Below are 23105 nucleotides of genomic sequence, written 5' to 3' on the forward strand. Positions count from 1 at the left end.
ATACGTCCGTACAGACACGTCGCGCGACCCGAATGCCATCTATCGCGATCACAGCGCCGGCTCGAAGCTCGAAATCAGGGATGTTGCGAACATCCGCATCCGCATCCGCAACCGCGGAACTTCCGCATTATTTTCAACATCCGCATCCGCATCCGCATCCGCATAAAATCGATGCGGAGCTTATGCGGATGCGGATGTGGAACAAGTCGGTACAGGAACGTCTTAGCGGCGGCGTAAGTGCTAGGTAATTTCGTCATTACCTATGACGAAATCGTCTAGATCCAGAAAAGTCGGCGTAGTTACTGTTTATTAAATATAACGCACCTATATTCTTGCTCAAATACTAAACGTTTCGTTTTTAGGGTTCCGTACCCAAAGGGTAAAAACGGGACCCTATTACTAAGACTCCGCTGTCCGTCCGTCCGTCCGTCCGTCCGTCCGTCCGTCCGTCTGTCACCAGGCTGTATCTCACGAACCGTGATAGCTAGAAAGTTGAAATTTTCACAGATGATGTATTTCTGTTGCCGCTATAACAACAAATACTAAAAACAGAATAAAATAAAGATTTAAGTGGGGCTCCCATACAACAAACGTGATTTTTGACCGAAGTTAAGCAACGTCGGGCGGGGTCAGTACTTGGATGGTGACCGTTTTTTTGCTTGTTTTGCTCTATTTTTTGTTGATGGTGCGGAACCCTCTGTGCGCGAGTCCGACTCGCACTTGGCCGGTTTTTTTTTAATAAAAATATACTAAAAATGTAATATTTGACGTTTTCTAAGTACCTAATCTTGACATCCGCATCCGCATCCGCATCCGCGGATGTGAGCCTTTAAATATCCGCATCCGCATCCGCATCCGCGGATGTCAAAAAATCTGCATCCGCAACATCCCTGCTCGAAATTGGCTCGAAAGGTGAGGTGAGGCGCTCGAATCGGTGGCATCGGTGCGCAGCGCAGGCAGCTCGGGCTTTGTCACGGGAGTCAAGAGTCACAGCGCCGCCACACGAGAACTACTTATAGGATTTATAGGAATCTTAATGCGGCACAACAATCTTTTGCCCACTATAGCTATTTTAGCATTTTAAAACGATTTGCGGGTAGTATTCATGATCATAAATCATAATATTTGGGAGCCAGTGCGTGATGCCCATGCCCCCACTTCTCGCTTTTGTCCTACTTTTTAGGGTTCCGTACCCAAAGGGTAAAAACGGGACCTTATTACTAAGATGTTACTAAGACTTCGCTGTCCGTCCGTCCGTCCGTCCGTCTGTCACCAGGCTGTATCTCATGAACCGCGATAGCTAGACAGTTGAAATTTTCACAAATGATGTATATATCTCTGTTGCCGCTATAACAACAAATACTAAAAATAAAATAAATATTTAAGGGGGGCTCCCATACAACAAACACGATTTTTTTGCTGTATTTTTTGTTGATGGTGCGGAACCCTCCGTGCGCGAGTCCGACTCACACTTGGCCGGTTTTTATTTATTATTTAGTTATATGTATATTACATGAGTCGATTTCGCTGTCTGTGAAAATCGACTCGATTCGCGCACGAGTTTGAAGGGGGCTTGACGTATCCTAGCTATCCTGGGGGGCTACCGCGAAAACCAAACTTCAGGGATCTTTTCCTTTTACTCCAATGAAGGCGTAATTAGAGCTTTGGATTAGAGTGACAGAGAATAATGCCCGCAATGTGCGGAAAGAGAAGAGAAATGACTGAAATGTATGGAACCCAATACATACTACGACTCTTCTCTTTCCGCACCTTTCTGAATTTTAAGTGAGGACGTATTATATTATTTGGTGAGGACGCTAAGCTCGAATAATTTCGTACATTGACCCGCCTATTTCGATCTCCACGTTGAAGATATCTCCATCTCACTTCTACGTATCTTTACGAACTCTCTATTTTTGGACGGTTTTTCTGAGTCTGGGAGTCTATAAGACCCTTTTTTTATTTTTTTGGTCATCTGAACGCATCTTTAATATGGCAGCATTTGAATTTCGACAGTTTTTAGATCACTGGTAACATTTGCCCTAGCCTTATAATATGGCCGCTACAGGTTAGTTGCTCAAATTTTTTCACATGAAAAAAACCCCAATTTTAACTTGTTTTCTTTGTTAATTTTGATATTTTCGTATATTTTTAGTTTCTCCCAACACATGTTAATATTATTTAACCTTTAAGTATGTATTAAGTCTCAATTATTAATGCTAACGTGTCATCATTTCACCTCTGCGGACGTTTGGATTTACCGCGTGGCCACATTCTTAACTTTTTGTGCAGAATATAAATTACTTAAATTTCAGCATTATGTAGATTCGTTTTAACCTGATAAATTAAAACTATAAATAAAACTTTGATCAGTGTACTCAAACATCTGTGCGGCAAGTGGCGATTGTCCTTTGGATACGTGCCTGTTCTCCACGGATAACCGCTTTTCAGATTCGGTCGTAGTAGGTCGTTCGTTTGCTATGCGTCATCGAAACAATGCCATCCACTCACGCTTCATTCTTATTCCATATCATATAATACGCTTTCACCGAAATTAATTCAGTTTTACGTAATGTCTTGCAGGCAACAAGAAATCAAAGAAGGCGAAATGGATCCCCGTGAACATCACAGATATTCTTGCGGAACCGACTACTATTCCGACCACAAACAACTGGGCGGACTCTGTAGATGATGAACGTAAGTATATTCGTTATATTTCGTTTGACTAACGCCTTATAAAAATTCAAATATGTGACCCAATGATGATGTGCAGAGGGCAATGGCCGGCCAATGTTAATCTCGTACTTGGGACACACATACGAGTGCTAGTCACTCTCTTTGTCCCGGGAAGGTCTGAGGAAAGGTCTTTTGTGTTTTATACACATTCTAGCCGGGTGCTTCTCTCACAGAGAAGGAGGGGGAACCAGAAATCACGGTGCCATGTCTAGCCAGGGAAGCTCAACCTGTGGGGCTGGGTGGAGGCACAAACATGCTGCTGTTGGAAACCCCCATGACCAGCAGTTTGAGCACAATCTACGAGATGGCTTTTGCCACAACTCAATTCAGACTAGTCTTTCATTGGCCAGCTCCCTAAATACTGCTGAGGGTCCATTTGCAACAACTTCACTAATAACACTGATAAATATGTAAAATTTTCCAAGAATTAGATCATTGCTTTAGTTATTCCTTATCTGTATATCAGGTAGAAGTGAGTTTAACATAAACAAATAGGTAATACAATTTTACAAACAAATTGCTGTTATTTTCGATGTCTATTTCTTTTTGTTGTACCAACAGGAAAATTTACTGAACTTATACACCGGAAATTACCTACACATTACCTGCTTCCGGACTTCAACTACTAACAAGAAACAAGTCAATTCAGTGAAATTTAAAATGTACATCTCTCCAATTACTATACAAACCTATAACCATGTCATAACCGGTTATACTCAATATTCTAGCATGATTTTTGCACTTTTAGTTACAGTAAAAAAGTCCAATATTTTTTGTATTCTCAAGTAAGCTAATTTTTATTGAGTATAAAGTTCTTAAACCGTATATTTAGTACATTTAAGTAGCGAGAGTAGTCTAGACATGCCCCGAATAGTGGGTTTGGCCTACCGTATATTCGCCCCTTCTCTCGGCCGAAGCACCGAATATGCTGCATAACATTTGTATATTTTGGATCACATTTATTATGAAAACTATTCGCCAACAAAGCACAACGTTAGCTAAGATAAAATTTTAGTTGCCCATAACTAGGGAATGTAATCAGAGTCAATAAAATGCATCCCATGTTAAAATAAAATTATTTATTTATTATTTATTAAAGCTTTATTTATTCCATAAATTTTTAACAGTTTTATGTATTATATTATTTGACATGAATGATAGTTTTATATGGACCCCGTTTGGGTAAAAGCCTCCTCCAACCCATGCCATTTTACTCGGTCTTTGGCTGACTCCATCCAGCTTGCACCTGCGACCTTATGAATGTCTTCTGCCCTAATAAAATTATTAGTAACCAACAAATGCTAAAAAAAACATTGTTAGTTCGTATTTAAGAAAGAAGAAGAAGTTTCCAAGGAAACATTAGAAACATTGTTTCTGTCAGGGATCGGAACCGGTTTTTTGCAAAAACTTAGAAATAAGCATATTTTTCGAATTATTTTAACTCGAAATGTAGGACTCGGTTGTGTTTTTAGGTTACGACTTCGTATTATTAGATTGCCCAATTAGAAATGAAGTAATTAGCAAAGAACGAAAAAATACCGTTTCCGTCCCCATACAAAAAATACCGGTATCCGATCCCTGGTTTCTGTTGTGGCAGCTACGGAGAGCTACGGGTACGCGTCGCGGTCGCGCGCGCCGGTGGTGCTGCCCTCGGCGTCGCGCGCGGCGCGCGGCGGGCTGGCCGTCGACGACGACTCAATCCCGCGCCGTCCGCCCTTCATCGCGCACATCTCCAACCTGCCCTACGATGTGGACGAGAGCGCCATTTCGGACCTCTTTGAGGGACTCAAGGTAATACGGTTTCCCTTTAACACAATCGGTGCCAGCGCGAGCTACGCGCTACGAGCGTAGCCGATAACACGGGAAAAACTCGTGAAATGAAAAACACGGGAATAAGTAGCGAAAAGCGCCTACGAACAGTGAACTCCACTAGCGAGTCGCTGGCACTGAATGTGTTAATATTAAAGATGCCCCGAATAGTGGTTTTGGCCGAATACCGAATATTCGGCCCTTCTCTCGGCCGAATACCGAATATTCGGCGACCGAATATTCGGCATGACATGCAACATTTTGAGTCACAATTATTATGAAAACTGATCGCTAAAAAAAGCTCAACGTTAGATGACGTTATTAGCTAAGATATATTTTTGTTGAACAGCATTAACGAATAGAGTCAAATAAAACACTCATGATAAAAATAAAATGTTTTTTAATCAACAAATGCTCAATAAAGGGTCTTCGCATTTATGTGCAACAGATATTCGGTATTCGGCTGAATAGTAGGCAACATTCAGCCGAATACCGAATATTCGGTAAAGTGGCCGAATAGGCCGAATACCGAATAGTTGCCGAATATTCGTGGCATCTCTAGTTAATATACATGGAAGTGCAATAATTGTTCACTACCTACATCAAAATCAACATAATATAACTGACAATAAAGAAATTGAAATTGAAAATCTATGAAAATTTTAACTTTTTATCACTTACACCTATTTTAAATTATCCATAAAGATGTGGTGGCTTTATGATTTGTACATCTCATTGATAGATTTAGTCGTTGAAATTGTTACGTAATATCTAAATAACACGTATTGGTTTCTATTAGCACGTCTTCTCATCTTGCCTTTTAATAATGAGGTCCCGAGCGTGCGTCATCGGCAATATATGACGAGAAGGGCCAGTTTTTAAAAATTCATCAAATGATAAGTAGTGGTAAATTATACAAAATGATGTATAAGAACAGTTTTAGGAAATGTTGTAGATTGTTTAAGTATCAAAATTACGTTGAAATTAAGTCATTTTCATGAATAATTGTCACTTGTTTTGAAGTAATTTCTAGTGATAATTGATTTCGTCTAACTTTCATTTACTCTTGTTCAATATCATATAACAAAAGTGTAGTCTATTAAAAGTGGAGTACAAGATATATGTAATACAAAATTACCATTTTTAGCAGTCCAATCTTTACGAAATTTACAAATAAGATCGACAAAATAAGTGCATTACGCGCGTTTACCTAAACGTCCATCAGAAAAAAAATCATTACTAATTTAAGTATTGAGTCTCTTTTCAAAAAAAATGATCTGTAAAAGTGCAAGATAAGAAGACGTGCTAATAGATACCAGTACTTGTTATTTCTGTTACGTAACAAAAAGGTGTACAATTTCATCTACTAAATCTATCAATTTTACATTTTTGCGACTAAAATCGATACCGGCCTCTTAAATGCAATTTAAATGAAGTCCTATTATATTTGCAAAAATTAAATTTGAAGCATGCAATCTGATACTTTTCAGACTATTCTACTTTGCTGAAAAATATTATAAAATAATGTAGATTTATCAACATTTTGTATGAATATTTGGTGTTATAAATAAAAGAAAATAATTATTGTACCATTATTAATTACCTCGATTTTCTACAGATCATTAACTTGAGGCTGCCACGAGAAGGTGACCGCCTCAAAGGATTTGGATATGTTGACTTTGAAGACCGAGAGAGCCTTATCGATGCCATGAACCTGCCCGATCTTGTAAGTATATTTCATATGTATGCAGGGGAAATATGTGGGTTGTTCTGAAAAAAAGCTGCATATTCAATTTCCTGGCAGCTTTCCAATGCATCTACTCCAGTAATCTGGGTTTACATAAAATATCTGATGAAGCGGCAGTTGGCCCAGCTTGACCTGACCTAGTTTCAATGTAAAATGTTGACTAACTTGTTTTTTTGAATGTGGATCAGATTTATGTAGCTAGGGGTTTTTTTTAGTTTTAACTTAGTGGAATAAATAATTAGTAATATTTATATGCATTTGTTTATTATCTACATTTAATTAAATTGTGTTCTTTATCAATCTGCATTTATTGTCTAAGATTGCTTTCTCTTTGCGTACTCTACAGATAAATTGTGCGAAATCATTGTGAATAACAATAATTTTGTTTATCAGAGTGTCGGCGGCCGGCGGATTAGGATAGAGGTGTCGACCGAGAACAATGACCGGCGCATGGGCCGAGGGGGCCGCTCCGACCGGGACAGGTAAAACTTTATAGCCGGTTTAAACTCGCGCGAGCCACGAGACGAGGCGCGAGCCGCGCCACGAGACGCGAGTCCACCGCTTACACTCGCGTTCGGCTTGTCATTCGGTTATAAACCTTATGCCGTGCCGTTAGTGTTTAAATTATATTAGCTCGACGAGCTTGCGAGCCACGAGACGAGCCGCGAGCCCACCGCTTACACTCGCGTCTCGTGGCGCGGCTCGTCTCGTGGCTCGCGCGAGAGTTTAAACCGGCTATTACGACCATTTGCATAGAATTAAGAAAAATGGGACTCCCCTCCGATTTTGACAAACAACTGTTCCCAAATTTTACATAATTTATTCAACGGTTTCAATGTGGTAAAAGAATGTGAGATAACTGTATTGTGCAATGTTAAACGCATCCAATAAGTCACGTTTATATGCATGTGACATGAGAACAGAGGAATGTGACCTACATTAGAAGCTCGATTACGAATGCTCTCAGGCTTGATATTGACTGGTTTATGTATTCAGGACAGGTTATGCAACCATTGTGTTACTGTCATTTGTATATAGTTAAATTCGCAAATTGCGGGGATCTTTCTCTTTTACTCCAATGAATCCGTAATTAGAGTGACAGAGGAAGATGCCCGCAATTTGAAAACTTCGATTTTCGCAGTTATAGCCCAGGGTCCCAAAGTTTCCACGCCGCACATATGTGTTTGCTTGATAGACCAGCATATTTGCGGCGCTTTAGAGCTCAAGCTGCCGCCGCCGCTCCGCCGGGCCTCGATGAAGTGAGGCAACCACACATCCACACAAATGAGCGGCCGTCCCATCCGCCAGGGAAAGGGTCATTCCGTTGGGCCTCTTTCCGTCGTTGCGCACAAGACCGGGGAGCTTCAAAACGGACGGCACGCCCACGCCGACAAGGGCCCGACAGCCAATCATAGGGAGTTGTTACTGGAGGGATACGCTTGAAGCCAATACCCTGACTCCGTTTTGGAAGAAGCTACTTCTAGCTTCTCTGAAACGAAGACAGGCTTTCTCTGAAATGAAATTTGGATGTGTTTTTACGGAATCCTAATCGTTGGTGGTCTTGGAGGATATAATCAAACGGAGACGCCATGTCTGTAATTTTCTGTAGAAAACAGTCTGCCGATTTTTGCGGGGGAGGGGAACGTCAAATGTATGCGTAACGTAAAAATAGCCATGTCAGATAAACGTCAGTCCATACATTGTGTATGACCGTTGGCCGCCTATTTTCGACAGAGGGGAAAGCCTGTTAATGGCTACTCCGTTTAGTTGTATCCTCCAAGTTGGTGGTCCCAGGTCATTCTTTTACGAGTGGTCCATTATCAGTGAAAGGTAAAGAAGTAGTGATGTAAGCAATGTATCGTTTGTTACAGAGACTACGACCCGGAGCGCACGATGGGCGACTGGCGCTCGGGGCCGCGCGCGGCGCCCGAGCCCACGGCGCGGCCGCGCGAGATGACCCGCGACCGCGACATCACCCGCGACCGCGACATCACGCGCGACCGCGACATCACGCGCGACCGAGACATCACCCGCGACCGAGATCGAGACCGCGATCGGGAGGAATGTCAGTACTAAACATTATCTTTAAATTTTTTGTCAAATTCAGTTTCTTTGATTGGAGCGAGCATATTTCGACAGGCGTTAGTGATCATGGCTACAGATTTTTAGTTCTAAAAGGAAAGGATCATCATTCTTTCCTTTTCAATTCAATCGTCAAGTATGTATTTATATTCCACTTGTATAAAAAATTTGTTCTAGAGAATTCTGTCTATCACGCCTCTGAATAGAATATTAAAGTGTTCCTAGTATGCCTAGTAATGCGATCTATTAAGTACGAATAATGCCGTCGCAATGATGATAGGCAAATAGTGTTATGGAGCGGGCTCTAATGTCACACATGGGACGTACACGCTGAGTACATTAATTATCAGGAAGCACACCATTTAGCCTCTTTTATTTTTGTAACTAAATTATTAACCACTGTTCTTCAACCACTATCGACAGGTTTCTTATTACCGAAGCTTGGGAGGTCATCTTTTGGTAGCAAAATTGATAATTTAAGTTACTCCCAATCGTCCCGGGAAGGTCTGAGTAAAGGTCAGGTGTGTTTTATCACCAGCCAAGAGTTCATCTACACTAGCTATTTACTTGTATGTACCCTTAGAGATAAAATACTGTTCGGAGAGGACATACGCTTAACGATCAAGAGCCTTCTCTTTGGAATGTTTGCAAACCGCTAGCGTAAGGATTCGGACCCTCTAGCCGGGCGCGTCGCCCACAGCGACGGCGGGACCCCAGACACGCCGCGCGCGGGGCCCCCGAGCGGGCGGCCGAGGCGAGGCCCCAAGGCGCGTTGGAAGCGACCCGCGGCCCCGAGAAGTACAATCTGTGACGCGGCACGGCCGTAACTCAATTCAGACTACTCTTCGGACAGCTCCAAAAGTCTTTCGCTTAAAACTGACACTAGGTGTAAACTAGGTATAGGTAAAAGAGAGGTCTTAATTTAGGATTGTGTGTTGCTCTTGCAGCGACGGCCGACATGCGGCCGGGCGCGTGGCGCGACGGCGAGCGGCCGGCGCCCGAGCCGGCGCGAGCGCCCTACGGCGGCCGCGACTCCTTCGGCCGCGACCGCGACCGCTACGGCGACGACCGGTACCTACACAACACGACTACCTGTCTACATGTCTAGTGCCGTCTGCTCTGCTTTCAATTATACTGTTCTTAAGGAAATCGACTAAATTAAAAAATGGCTAACGGCTGCCATGAAGTGCTATGCCGCACCTGTCACAGCTGAAAACTGGTAAAAATCTGACCTACAGAGCGCTTCGTGCTCACGTTCCGTTCTGGATGGACACGATTTGTTTCAATTACTCGTCAATTGACCAGAATTAACGTCGAAAGCAAAACTATTGAACATGAAATTTCAAGATTAGGGTGTACGCTTTAACTATACAAATGGTCAATTAATAGATGATGAGGAGACCTAGCCGAGTATCAATTATTTATAGAAAACGCCTATCCAATATTGTCATCTTATGTACGGCCCCAGATGAATCGACTTTAATCCAGTATACTAGTGATGTAGGGTAGGAAGCTAATGTGTGTTGGTCGTGCAGCGGCCGCGAGCGCGGGTTCGGGCGCGACGGCGAGCGCGAGCGCGGCGGCTACGGCGGCCGCGACGGGTTCCGCACCGCCGAGCGGGACGGCCAGGGCTTCGGGTACGTACCAACATGATACATGAGGGTTATTCCCACTAGTTACCACCAAGTTGTTACCAGTGGTAACTACTGGGAATTTTTTTCCCACCTTTTACCACTGGTAACTACTGGGAAAAATTATTCCCAGTAGTTACCACCAACTCGGTTTAGTGATTTAATAAATAATTATAAGTCGATTAGTGTTTTAGTAAACTGCCTTAAAAGTGACCAAAATTAACACGGAAACAGTTTAACCGGTACTAGTACAAAAACTATAATATATGTAAGGATAAATGTAATAATCCATTCAAATTATTTCTCAAGTGATTTTATTAGGTAATTCAAAATCACACAATATTTATACTATACTATTTATACTGTTTTTATTAGTATTTAACTCTTAACAAAATTTTGCTGGTAACTACTGGGAATTATTTTTCCCAGTAGTTACCAGTGGTAAAAGGTGGGAAAAATATTCCCAGTAGTTACCACTGGTAACAACTTGGTGGTAACTAGTGGGAATAACCCATACATGAGAGCTCCGCAGGCCAATAAGTGACAACCCAAACCAAATGCTAGTTTAGTTTGGTCGCTTGCAACCTTGTGATTACGAGGTTCGGAGAAACGGCAGTCATTTTGAAAACAAATCATAATTTAGGATCCATTTACGAGAGGAAAATGTTCGTTTACGGTCTCCGAATGTCATTGGGGCATATTTAATCGTTGACATTGGTATAAAGAAGTCTGTGTTGTACGGAACAGGGTGATGTTTTCAAAATGACGGGCGTTTTTCCGAGCCTTGCTTATGAATCTGCATTTGCTCCAATTAAGCATTTGTTTCATTGGTAATTGCTACAATTATCAGTATCATTACACGTCTTATGCACATGAAGCGACAGCCAAAATTAGAATATCTTGATTGTCGTCACTTTATCTTCTGTGTGCTATATGAAACGGGTTACCTAGACACCGATTCGTGCCTAATTATGCGCGAACTGGTCGCTTTACACCAACATACTACTCAAATTTATTTTATTCTGGATTCTAAGCTAAAATAGTTACTTAAGTTAATACAGGCGAATAAACACATGGCTATCATTACCTGCACTGCCTCCTGCTTCCATTTCTAAACTTAATTAGGTACTTTATAACGGCGAAACAACACTGCTATTTTATAGCCTTGAATATACATCAAATGTGTCAAATACCAAGCACATAACCAGTAAATCAATGATTCCTACTTATTACTTTTTAGGGTTCCGTACCCAAAGGCTAAAAAAAACGGTCCGGTTTTATTACATGTTCTTGGTATATTTTTTTGTAATAGCAGTTAAATCTTTTAATGCTAATTTTAGGAACCGCGAAGGTAGAGGATTTGGAGGCCGAGGTTTTGGTGACAGGGATCGCGACCCACCGCCACCCAGAGATGGTAAGTTTTGTTATATCCAATAGAATTTTATTTATATATTTTTAATTATTATTACGTTATCAGTGTTATTATTTAATCATATTAGTTCGAGCAAAGATTTATTAATGGTGTACCAAGGAAATTTTGAGAAATAAATGTCTTTAAACCGATCTTAACAGGTCCAATGTACATTACAATGCACTCTCCGTTTCAGTGGTTTCCTCAAACAAACTAAATTCATCCCAATTAACTGTACACGAAGATTCAAATTAAAATAGGATAATTTTGTACTTAAGCTTTGGATTCCTCCGAAAACGGTGCCGTCATATTACGGCCGCTATATAGCGTTGACTGACGTCACTAGAACGTTGTCTATGTAAACAAGATGGCGCGGTTTCCTAGACGGCGTTACGTTACGTTGATTGTCAACGTAACGTAAGATGACGGCCGTCATGACGGTGTCGATAGTTTCGTGAACGTTTTATTAGATAGCGGTGACGCCATTTTGAATAAATGACACGAGATTTGAATAAATGATTCCGTACTACGATTATTTTCCCTTTCTGATGATATTTCATCCTCCAAGTAAATTATAGATGATCAAGCAAATCTTGTCAGTAGGAAAAGGCGCGAAATTCAAATGTTCTATGGGACGTTATCCCATCGCGCCTACATTTTTCAAATTTGCCGCTTTGACCTTGGTGGATGACGGTGTGTTATGACGCCGTGGTACTTTCCACATGTCGCCACCGTAAAGACGGCCGTCTTTTGCGGCCGCTATATGACGGCCGTCATATGACGGCACCGTTTTCGGAGGAATCCAAAGCTTTAGTTTGTAGGTAGGAAACGTTAGTTTTCGAATTCGATAGTTGAAGTACACGTCGCTGTACAGCTCCATACATTACGCGGTAGTTTGACTTTGACCGCCAATTCAATTGCCACAAATCCAGGCGCCGGTTTTTCTTATATACTTGGTCAAGCAGATCTTGTCAGTAGAAAAAGGCGGCAAATTTGAAAAATGTAGGCGCGAAGGGATATCGTCCCATAGAAAATTTGAATTTCGCGCCTTTTTTTACTGACAAGATTTGCTTGACCAGCTATACTTTATACTTCTACAGTCTAGACTAGATACTCTTTGATTGTAGACAAAATGTTATTTTTACTAGAAGGGATTTAAAATGTAAACAATGTCAGGCGTGTCTCACTCCGCGATTTCGTCGCTTTGCTACAGGTAGCTAAAAGTACATCCGTTCCACACCAATTTTGGTGGCTAGCCATAAGCCGCGCGTGGCGCTGTCGCCACCTAGCGGCCATATCTGTGCTGATCGTAACAGACGCGGTTTGTTAGTGAGTCTTCTGTACTTAGTACTATTATTACACGACTGCCCCAAAAAACCGGCCAAGTGCGAGTCGGACTCGCGCACAGAGGGTTCCGCACCATCAACAAAAAATAGAATAAAACAAGCAAAAAAACGGTCACCCATCCAAGTACTGACCCCGCCCGACGTTGCTTAACTTCGGTCAAAAATCACGTTTGTTGTATGGGAGCCCCACTTAAATCTTTATTTTATTCTGTTTTTAGTATTTGTTGTTATAGCGGCAACAGAAATACATCATCTGTGAAAATTTCAACTGTCTAGCTATCACGGTTCGTGAGATACAGCCTGGTGACAGACGGACGGACAGCGGAGTCTTAGTAATAGGGTCCCGTTTTTACCCTTTGGGTACGGAACCCTAAAAAGGAGTGTATTGTTTATTCTGTGACAATGTGTGTGTGTGCAGACAAGCCCCGCGAGCGGCCGAAGCTGAACCTGCTGCCGCGCACCGTGCCGCGCGCCGCCTCGCCGGCCGCCGCCGCCGCCGCCGCGGACGAGCGCGACAAGCCGCCGCCCAAGCCCGTCTCCGCAGAGAAGGTGTTCGGCGCCGCCAAGCCCGTCGACACCGCCGCCAAGTCAGTACCGCCCGCGTCTCCCCTCCTAAAGCTTTGGATTCCTCCGAAAACGGTGCCGTCATATTACGGCCGCTATATAGCGTTGAATGACAGCACTAGAACGTTGTCTATGTAAACAAGATGGCGCGGTTTCCTAGACGACGTTATAACGTAACGTAAGATGACGGCCGTATTGACCTTGTCGATAGTTTCGTGAACGTTTTATTAGATAGCGGTGACGCCATTTTGAATAAATGACACGAAATTTGAATAAATGATTCCGTACTACGATTATTTTCCTCTTCTGATGATATTTCATCCTCCAAGTAAATTATAGATGGTCAAGCAAATCTTGTCAGTAGGAAAAGGCGCGAAATTCAAATTTTCTATGGGACGTTATCCCATCACGCCTACATTTTTCAAATTTGCCGCTTTACCTTGGTGGATGACGTTGTGTTATGACGCCGTGGTACTTTCCACATGTCGCCACCGTAAAGACGGCCGTCTTTTGCGGCCGCTATATGACGGCACCGTTTTCGAAGGAATCCAAAGCTTAAGGCCCAAGGTCCTACCCATAGTACTTATTAACTTTGTTATTCAGACCCAGCTCCTTCAACAATTGTGTAGTCATAGCGAACCACGGTCCTACCAGTAGGACTTAATAGAAAACCCATCATTTTGTTTTTAAATTACGCGCTTTTAAATTACGAACTTCTAAAGGACTGTTTTGTTTTGTCTGTGAGCCCTTTAACAAATTCGCAAAAAAAAAACAAAGTGCTGTAGTAGGTGCTGTATAAAATACAATAACATTAAAAAAAGTCTTCTAAGTACTTGGGTCTGAATGAGTATAAAACAATAGTACTACTGGTAGGACTACGGGCCGTACTGACTATATACTCAATTTTTTGTTGGGCCTTAGGAGGATATATTTATATGGGGCATTATCTATGAAAAGGGCCCTTATTGTCGATGGCGCTTACGCCGCACAGCGTCGCGCGGCATTGTATTTATATCGGAGCATCGTTAATAATGGCGTAAGCGCCATCTACAATAAGGTCCCTTTTCATAAATAACGTCACATATTATCTTATACCTTTAAACGAGCAATTCTTGTATATTTGTGTATTTATAAGTATATCTCCCAGGTGTTTTTATGATGTAGCATTCAACTATATTAACTTACTGTTAAACAGTGTGTGATGCCATATTATACCACCGATTTATCGGATGACACTGCTTTGGTGTTTGAGGTCGTTGTGCTCGAGCTCGAGACCGTGACTTAAAATTCATGTGACGAAATAATACCACATATTGCAATTACTCATCTGTGACCAGAAAAACACGCGCCCCTTTGTCTCATCACTACGCCCTCGGCCCAGTCGGCCCTGCGCAATAAATCCATGCTCTTATTATAAATTCTGATAATATCGTCACATGACAAGCAAAAGTCACTAATTACTATAAAATATTTAAACTAAAATCAACCTTTTCGTACTAATATGGTTTACTATGGCTATGAACTTGTGGTGGTACTTAGTTACTTTTCCTGGTCACCTGACGATATGCACATGAAGCTACTTTAAAAATTAAAGATGTTTTTAAAGTTGGGATATTTACTTCTCTGTGCTATAATAAAAGGGTCACCTAGACATCATTCCGTGGCTATCGATGTACGGATCGATCGCTTTAAACCGACATATTGCCGTTATGATTTTATCGGTTTCAAGCTTTACTTTATAGCGCAAAATGTAATTTTATAAACTTTTTCTTCTAGGGAAAGGGAAATAGAAGAACGTCTTCGTAAACAAGAAGAGGAGGCACGAAAGGGAACTGATGAGAAGGAACGTTGGGGGCGCAGGGTAGGTTTAATACTTACATCGATATTTGTATTGTGAGTTAGTTTTGAATTCATAAAAAACATACTTGTTTTTTCTTTTCAGAATGACCATTCCGGGGAACGTCGTGGTGGCGCTAGACGTGGTATGTATTGTGTATTTTCTGTTCCTGGTATCCATCTCCTTCCTTCAGTATCAATTATTATCAACATAAATGAATATCCAGAAGTTACAAGCAATTAGTTACCATCTCAACCAGGGATGTTGCGAATATGCGCATCCGCAACCGCGGAACTTCCGCATTATTTTCAACATCCGCATCCGCATAAAATCGATGCGGATTTAATGCGGATGTGGAACAGGTCGGTACAGGAACGTCTTAGCATTGGCGTAAGTGCTAGACTGCTAGGTAATTTAGTCATTAGCCAATAAACCTATTAGAAATTAGCAGTCAAGCGTGAGTCGGACTTAATGTACGGAACCCTTGGAACGCGAGTCCGACTCGCACTTGGCCGGTTTTTTGAAATAAAAATTACTAAAATGTAATATTTGACGTTTTTTATGTACCTATCTTGACATCCGCATCCGCGGATGTGAGCCTTTAAAAATCCGCATCCGCGGATGTCAAAAAATCGGCATCCGCAACATCCCTGATCTCAACCAATTGATTTATATTATTTTGGCAGACGACCGCGGCAGAGACAGCTACAACAGAGACCGACGCGACAGGGACGACAACGATCGGCGCGACAACAGAGACGACCGCGACCGGCGCGACTACTCGGGCAACCGCGACCGGCGCGACTACTCGAAGGACGACCGAGACAGGCGCGACCCCAAGGACGACAAAGACAGGCGCGACCCCAAGGACGACAGAGACAGGCGCGACTACTCCAAAGACGATCGCGACAGACGCGACTACTCCAGAGACGACAGAGAACGACGCGACTACTCTCGAGAGGACCGCGAGCGCCGCCCGCCCTCCCGGGACCGCCGGCCGGCATCCCGGGACCGCGAGCACCGAGAGTCGCGCGACGCGCGGGACTACCCGCGGGACTCGCGGGACGCCGACTCGCGGGACCGCGACCCGCGGCCCGCCGAGCGCGAGCCGTCCCGCGAGCGCGGCGCCGACGACCGCAACGGCCGCAACCTCACTCCCGACCCGAAGCTGCCCAAGATGAAGGAGCACGAGAAACCTGTGAGTACTCATCCTATTCTTCAACTTTCCTCATCAATTTCAATTCAATTTCAATTTCTTTATTCATAACGTAAGTTACATGTCAATTTTATTATACATATTTACATCTTAATTTTATATTAACAATAATAAGTATCTCATTTCAATAATCACATATAACATTGTATGGATTCATAAATTCATCGAATGAGTAGAACGCCTTATCTATTAAATATTCCTTTAGCTTTCTAATAAACATATTGTCTGATAATTCTGCTGACTTCAAATTATTTGGCAAACGATTATAAATTCTAGGACCTATGTACCACACACATTGTTCAAACTTTTTTAGTCTGTGCCGGTTAGGGAGGAGATTATTTCCATTTCGGAAGTTAGGACCACGTGCTCTAAATTCATTAAGAGTTTTTCGAACTACCTTTGCCACTTCAAATATGTACAGACCTGGAACAGTCATGATCCTTAACTTCCGAAATAGGCTACGGGCAGGGGTGTCCCAGGGTACCCCAGCCATACTCCTAATTACCCTCTTTTGCATTATAAACACCCTTTGTCTGTCCGCAGCTTGTCCCCACATATCAATTCCGTACGTTACAATTGACTGAAAGTAAGCAAAGTATGCATTTCTGACACATTGCTCATCAAGCATTTTTGTCAGTCTTGAAATTGCAAAACATGCCTTGCCTAACCTCGACTTCTAATGTGATAGTAGTAAATAAAATGCAAAATTAATTTATAAGCGCTGGATACGTCAAAATAAAAATAAAAAACATTTAAGATGAACTTTGTTTTTAATTGTTGATAATAGTAGAAGAGTAATAAGGGCTCAATATTTTCTTTAATTACGCTGATCCCTTCACCTGATACATGATATCCAAATACTGTTAGTTGTTCTTCAAAAAACTTGCACTTTGATATTTTTAATTTCAACTCTGCCTCTGTGAAGCGTTGCAATACAGATTTTAATCTTGAATTTACTTCTTCTATTGTTTTTCCTGCAATGAAAACATTATCTATATAAACCTTCACACCTTCCAGTCCCGACAACAACTGAACAATTAGGCGCTGAAAAGATCCCGGCCCCGTACTGACTCCATAGGGCAGATATAAATACTTATATATGCCCTTTTCAGTCACTATTGTAGTTAGTTCTTGTGAATCTGGATCAAGTGGTGCTTGAAGGTAAGCTTCTTTCAAATCCAGCTCACAAAAACAACTATTTCCTTCGAAATTTGACAGTATGTCATTTATTGTCGGGAGTGGAAAATGGTCTATTTCTAGGTTAGGGTTCAAAGTTACTTTGTAGTCCCCACAGAGGCGCACTGAGCCATCACCCTTCATAACTGGTACAACTGGTGTACCCCAGTCGCTAAACTCGATTGGAGCAATGCGACCATTTGTTAACAGCCTATTTATTTCTGTTTCGACCTTGGATTTTAACGCAAATGGCACATTTCTAGCTGGCAAAAATTTTGGCTTGGTATTTGGTTTTAATTTTAGAGTTATATTTGCCTTCTTAAAATTACCCCAGCCCGGTTCGAATACAATAGGGAACTCTTTTTTTATTTTATCTAGATAGGCCTGTTTAGTTGGAACATTAGTACATACATTAATATTTTGTTGTAGTTTAAACGGCCATAAATGTAATTTTTTTAACCAATCTTTTCCTATAACCCTTGGTAACCCATCTTCTACAACTATGAGTGTCATATCCTCAAATTTTGATTCATTAAATGTCACATTCAAATTTTTTAATAATCCAATTGGCTTTGAAATGGACTGGTCAAAATTGATCATAGTCATTTTAGAGTTTTCTATGTTGATTTGTGGGAAAAATTTATTTCTGTCACTTTTGTTCATTGTAGTTATATCTGAACCCGAGTCCACTTCAAACTCAAATGGAATCCCTTCAATTTTTAGCTTTAAAAACATAGATGGTATTTTCTTAAATAACTTACACCCCAAATTAAGCGTCTGATACATGTCATCTAGTTCATTAGTTTCACAAACATCTTCTTTTTCTTCGGAGCAAACCACAGTTTTCAGGCTTGGTTTCTTTAGGGGGCATAGCCTAAATATGTGTCCCTTCCTGCCACATTCCGAACAGTACTTAAAGCGCAAGGTGCACTGATCCTTCCAATGTCCTGTCTTGCCGCAACACAGGCACTTTGACTGTTGTTGTTGTTGTTGCCGCTTTTTTTGAGGCTGTAGACTCACTTTCCCACGATCCGTTGAGAGCTTGAACACATCAACTGGCTTGGCCGATAGTTTAAAAGCCATCTCTGCTGTCTCCGCCACTGCTGTTAACTTTGCCAGAGTCGCATCGGCCATCTTCAATACTTCATATCTGATTGTCTCGTTGTGAACGCCATTCAACAGTCTTTCTTTTAAATGTTCATCTACATCCTTGAAATCGCAGTCTTTAGCCAGTTTGCGAACAGCTAACAGGTATTCTTTTATCGTTTCTCCTTCTTCTTGTTTCCTGTCCATGAATCTCGCTCTGTGCACTGCTAGATTTATTTTGGGGTGATAAAATTCTTGCAGTTTTTTACATAGATCCTCATATGTACTTTTAATTGGTATATCTGGGGCACATAACCCTGACAATGTGTCATACACGTTACTTGTTAATTTCGTTATTAAGAGCGGAACCTTTTTGTCTTCCGAGATATCATGCAATAACATGTAACAATTGAGTTGCTCCTCATAACTTCTCCAATTTCCACCACTGAAATTTTCTAAGCTAGTAATAGGGAGCGTTGACTGGTGTGTCATTTTTTTTTTTTTTGTTTTAACGTGGTCCCGAAGCACTTTCCGCAAATCGTCGATACTTGGATTTGGGCCTGTCGGTAATTCTAACTGTATTATGAGTTGTGATAATGTATCTTTTGGTAACTCCTGAATCCACGACGTTTGACCACTTGCAATTTTTAATTTAAATTCTTCGAGGGACATTATGTCACTAAACTTGTTGATTATCACCTTCAGTTGTGCGTAGTAACAGTAGCAAGCAAGATGGTTGCCATTGCCATGTCTGTATTGTCTGTTTTACCGACAGAGTTGTGACATATGACGTATAGTGTCGTTTGACGTTTGCGTTTTGATATTGCTAGAATGTATGTTCTGATTGCTCTGCTTTACCGACCGGTTTCCTTCACATTTACTGTCAACTGCTCCGTGGTGACGTTTTGAATGATGATAACCTCTAATTGCGAGATGTTAAAAATACGTACAGTTTCACGTCGATCCGTAACCTTCTCGTCGCCAGTGTAATGTCTGATGCTCTAATGGGTTTGTTTGTATCCGGTAATTAATTAATACCAATACTCGAACAGTTTACTATTATTTATTGTAATAAATGATGAGAGCACATCTTACTAGTACAATGTCTATATCCCAAGAGAGGGGGGACCGGAGCAGACAGCGTTTAGTTACCACAAGTAGAAGAGTAGAAAAAAACTTATTACAATACCATTTCTCTATTGTTACAGAACTTTGTAGCGTCGAATAAATTTAGCTTCCTGGAGGACGCGGACGACGGAGCGTCCGAGTAGCGCGCGGTTGTCGTGTAAAGTGTAAATTGATCAAGTGTAAAGACTTGCGCCACTGAGACTCAGTCGCGCCGTGTAACAGGACTACAGTGCGGTGTGGAATATACGTCTGGAGGGTTGCTACATGCTCCCGCTGCTCCGAGCCCGGCCCCAGCTCTCACTGGCCCCTAGAAGGCTGTGACTTCTACTTCTGTAATATGTAGTCGGCTTGTCTCCATTCCGGTTGTGGGTACTCATTGTACATATTAGGGGCTCCGACGTTGCTTTCCTTGTAAAGGAGGCCGCAGTGAGGGCTGGGGCTCAATTTGTGACCATGTACTGATTTGATGTAAAATTTTCTATGGGTTTGCTACGTAATAGTAAGCGTACGGTCGCAAAGGCAACGGCGAGCCTTCCCGCGAAGTTTAGCGACAGGTTTTGTTTTTACGATTTGATACAGGTGCTGCTCTCCGATATTTTGTGAATATTGTTTTGTAATTTCATTTACTTTGTTGAAATATCAAAGCTTTTTTTGAGTACTGCGACGCAATACATTGTGATTGCCACCAAGGGATTCTTATTTCATTATTTTAGAATATTCCTTTATGTTAAATATGTAGTCGATTTAGATTATTAAAATATTAATTGTATTATTTATCTTTACAAACAGTTATGATTCCATAATCAATTGCCATGGTAGTGCAACAATTACTTGCAAGTATGCATTTTTCTGTTGTGTGGCCTGCCCCATTGAGTTTAGTCAATGTGGAAATTCAGTGTACCTACAGACGTTTAGGACCTTGTCACAAGGATATTTTTATTGGTAAACTCAAGTCCAACGACGTGAAAATTGTTTAATATGTATTAATTTCTCAGGTTTATTTCATATACTTTGTTCCAATTGTGAATTATAAATAAAATAACTCTTTTTACAACCAAATAAGTGTCTTTCCTTTTCAATGTACGTAGATCAGGTTCCTCCTAGAAATAGGGTAAATTGGCTGTACTCTGTACAAATTATTTCACTGCATGAAATAAAGCACCAGATAATGATTAGAAAAACATAGATATCAGTTATTTTTAAGCACAAGTCCTTCAATCGGATAGAAATATAAATAGTAGATGAGTTGACCGTAACGTCACTGTAATGTTTCATATAAATTCCATATACCAGCTGTAAGGCAATACAGCCGGCATAACTTATCTCAAGTTACAGGCCAGTGTTTTTCAATCTTTTTCATGACGCGACCCCCTTTGTATGAACAAAATATTTCGCTTATGTATTGCCTTACAGCTGGTATAGTTTTTTTTAGCATTAGAAATAAGGTAAACAATCTTGATGTGTCTTTTAATTGAAAAACACATTTTAAAAATAAGTTACGCCAAATATGTAACAATTATGAATCTAATACGATCATTTATATTCTTCTGCTTTCATAAGTAATAGTTTTTGATTATTAAAAAGCGTTTTTCAATTAAAAGACATGTCAAGATCGCTTACCTTCTTGCAAGTTCTTTCTAATGCTAAAAAAGGGGCCAAGTGCGAGTCGGACTCGCCCATGAAGGGTTCCGTATTTAGGCGATTTATGACGTATAAAAAAAAAACTACTTACTAGATCTCGTTCAAACCAATTTTCGGTGGAAGTTTACATGGCAATGTACATCATATATTTTTTTTAGTTTTATCATTCTCTTATTTTAGAAGTTACGGGGGGGGGGGGGGGGGGGGACACATTTTACCACTTTGGAAGTGTCTCTCGCGCAAACTATTCAGTTTAGAAAAAAATGATATTAGAAACCTCAATATCATTTTTGAAGACCTATCCATAGATACCCCACACGTATGGGTTTGATGAAAAAAAAATTTTTGAGTTTCAGTTCGAAGTATGGGGAACCCCAAAAATTTATTGTTTTTTTTCTATTTTTGTGTGAAAATCTTAATGCGGTTCACAGAATACATCTACTTACCAAGTTTCAACAGTATAGTTCTTATAGTTTCGGAGAAAAGTGGCTGTGACATACGGACGGACAGACAGACAGACATGACGAATCTATAAGGGTTCCGTTTTTTGCCATTTGGCTACGGAACCCTAAAAAACGAACTATAGAGGTTCCACCCACCCACACCCACAGTTTGAAAAACACTGTTATAGGCGTTCCAACAAAATTGAAGCGCTCACCTTGTGAGACATCATAGAAGTTGGCTTTAGTCATAGTGATTATATGCTCTTTGGCTTTAGTGTAGGCCTGAGTGGACGCTAAAGTTGGGCGTGCGGCGTGCATGTTAAAAGCGGTTTAGACTCTCGCGCGAGCCGTGCCACGAGACGAGAGTGTAAGCGGTGGGCTCGCGGCTCGTCTCGTGGCTCGCAAGCTCGTCGAGCTAATATTATTTAAACACTAACGGCACGGCATAAGGTTTATAACCGAATGACAAGCCGAACGCGAGTGTAAGCGGTGGACTCGCGTCTCGTGTCGCGGCTCGCGGTTCGTCTCGTGGCTCGCGCGAGAGTCTAAATCGACTATTAAACAAATGCAAACGTATAGGAGCGGCCTTAGTGCACGTGGTGTCGGGCTCACAAAGTGATTTGAGCAGCGTGCACTATACGTTTGCATTTGTTTGACCCCCGGTTTAAACTCTCGCGCGAGCCACGAGACGAGCCGCGCCACGAGACGCGAGTCCACCGTTTACACTCGCGTTCAGCTTGTCATTCGGTTATAAACCTTATGCCGTGCCGTTGCCGTTAGTGTTTAAATTATATTAGCTCGACGAGCTTGCAAGCCACGAGACGAGCCGCGAGCCCACCGCTTACACTCTCGTCTTGTGGCTCGGCTCGCGGCTCGTCTCGTGGCTCGCGCGAGAGTCTAAATCGACTATGACATGCGCGCCGCACGCCCCGCCCCGCTGCACGCCCAACATGAGCGTCCACTCAGGCCTTAAGCCCTTGCTAGTCTTGCTACACGGTCGCCGACAAGCCCCTCAGACCGCGTGGCCTTGGTCTGGACGGACCGTGTAGACAGATGTTTCCAACAAAATTTGACCAAAACTGACCAAGGTCAGACGGTTAGAAGGCTTGTCGGCGACCGTGTAGCGAGGGCTTTACACTTAGTCGCACCTGGGCAAAGGAGATGTACTAACGATGTACTTTTCTTATTTTTAGATAATATCTGGTTATATAATTATTTTTTAACATTCTATAATGTAATGAGAGGATATCCA

The 23105-nt window shown here is 41.7% G+C and overlaps 2 protein-coding genes and 1 long non-coding RNA gene across 3 annotated transcripts in view; 2 read left to right on the forward strand and 1 right to left on the reverse strand.

Annotated features, from left to right (window-relative positions):
• Positions 1–21611, forward strand: part of LOC134662078 (uncharacterized) — a 49891-nt gene extending 28280 nt beyond the window's left edge. Inside the window, exon 2 of the long non-coding RNA XR_010098011.1 lies at positions 21468–21611. This is a non-coding gene — a long non-coding RNA (uncharacterized LOC134662078). The remainder of the gene's footprint in view (positions 1–21467) is intronic.
• Positions 2000–20831, forward strand: LOC134662000 (eukaryotic translation initiation factor 4B). The gene is made up of 14 exons (XM_063518237.1): positions 2000–2068; positions 2584–2697; positions 4334–4527; positions 6164–6271; positions 6686–6774; positions 8164–8357; positions 9322–9445; positions 9910–10011; positions 11346–11419; positions 13181–13349; positions 15103–15187; positions 15269–15308; positions 15850–16361; positions 19850–20831. Exons 1-14 carry the CDS (start codon positions 2056–2058, stop codon positions 19910–19912), a joined length of 1881 nt encoding a protein of 626 aa, XP_063374307.1. The 5' UTR covers positions 2000–2055; the 3' UTR covers positions 19913–20831.
• LOC134662039 (uncharacterized) lies at positions 17192–19310 on the reverse strand. The gene is made up of 2 exons (XM_063518305.1): positions 18317–19310; positions 17192–17353 (listed from the first exon to the last, which is right to left on the reverse strand). Coding segments are annotated over exons 1-2 (819 nt in total). The 5' UTR covers positions 19134–19310; the 3' UTR covers positions 17192–17351.
• Positions 21612–23105: the final 1494 nt, after the last annotated feature.

Source organism: Cydia amplana, chromosome 2 (genome assembly GCF_948474715.1).
Source record: "Cydia amplana chromosome 2, ilCydAmpl1.1, whole genome shotgun sequence".
In the NCBI taxonomy this organism is placed as follows: Eukaryota; Metazoa; Arthropoda; class Insecta; order Lepidoptera; family Tortricidae; genus Cydia; species Cydia amplana.

Bases quoted from the DNA above. Each gene is read 5' to 3' on its own strand.
- LOC134662000 (XM_063518237.1), top strand. The intron at 6,272-6,685 runs GTAAGTATATTT...TTTGTTTATCAG, and splicing joins CCATGAACCTGCCCGATCTT to AGTGTCGGCGGCCGGCGGAT. The intron at 11,420-13,180 runs GTAAGTTTTGTT...GTGTGTGTGCAG, and splicing joins CCCACCGCCACCCAGAGATG to ACAAGCCCCGCGAGCGGCCG.
- LOC134662039 (XM_063518305.1), bottom strand. From the start codon at position 19,133: ATGACACACCAGTCAACGCTCCCTATTACTAGCTTAGAAAATTTCAGT.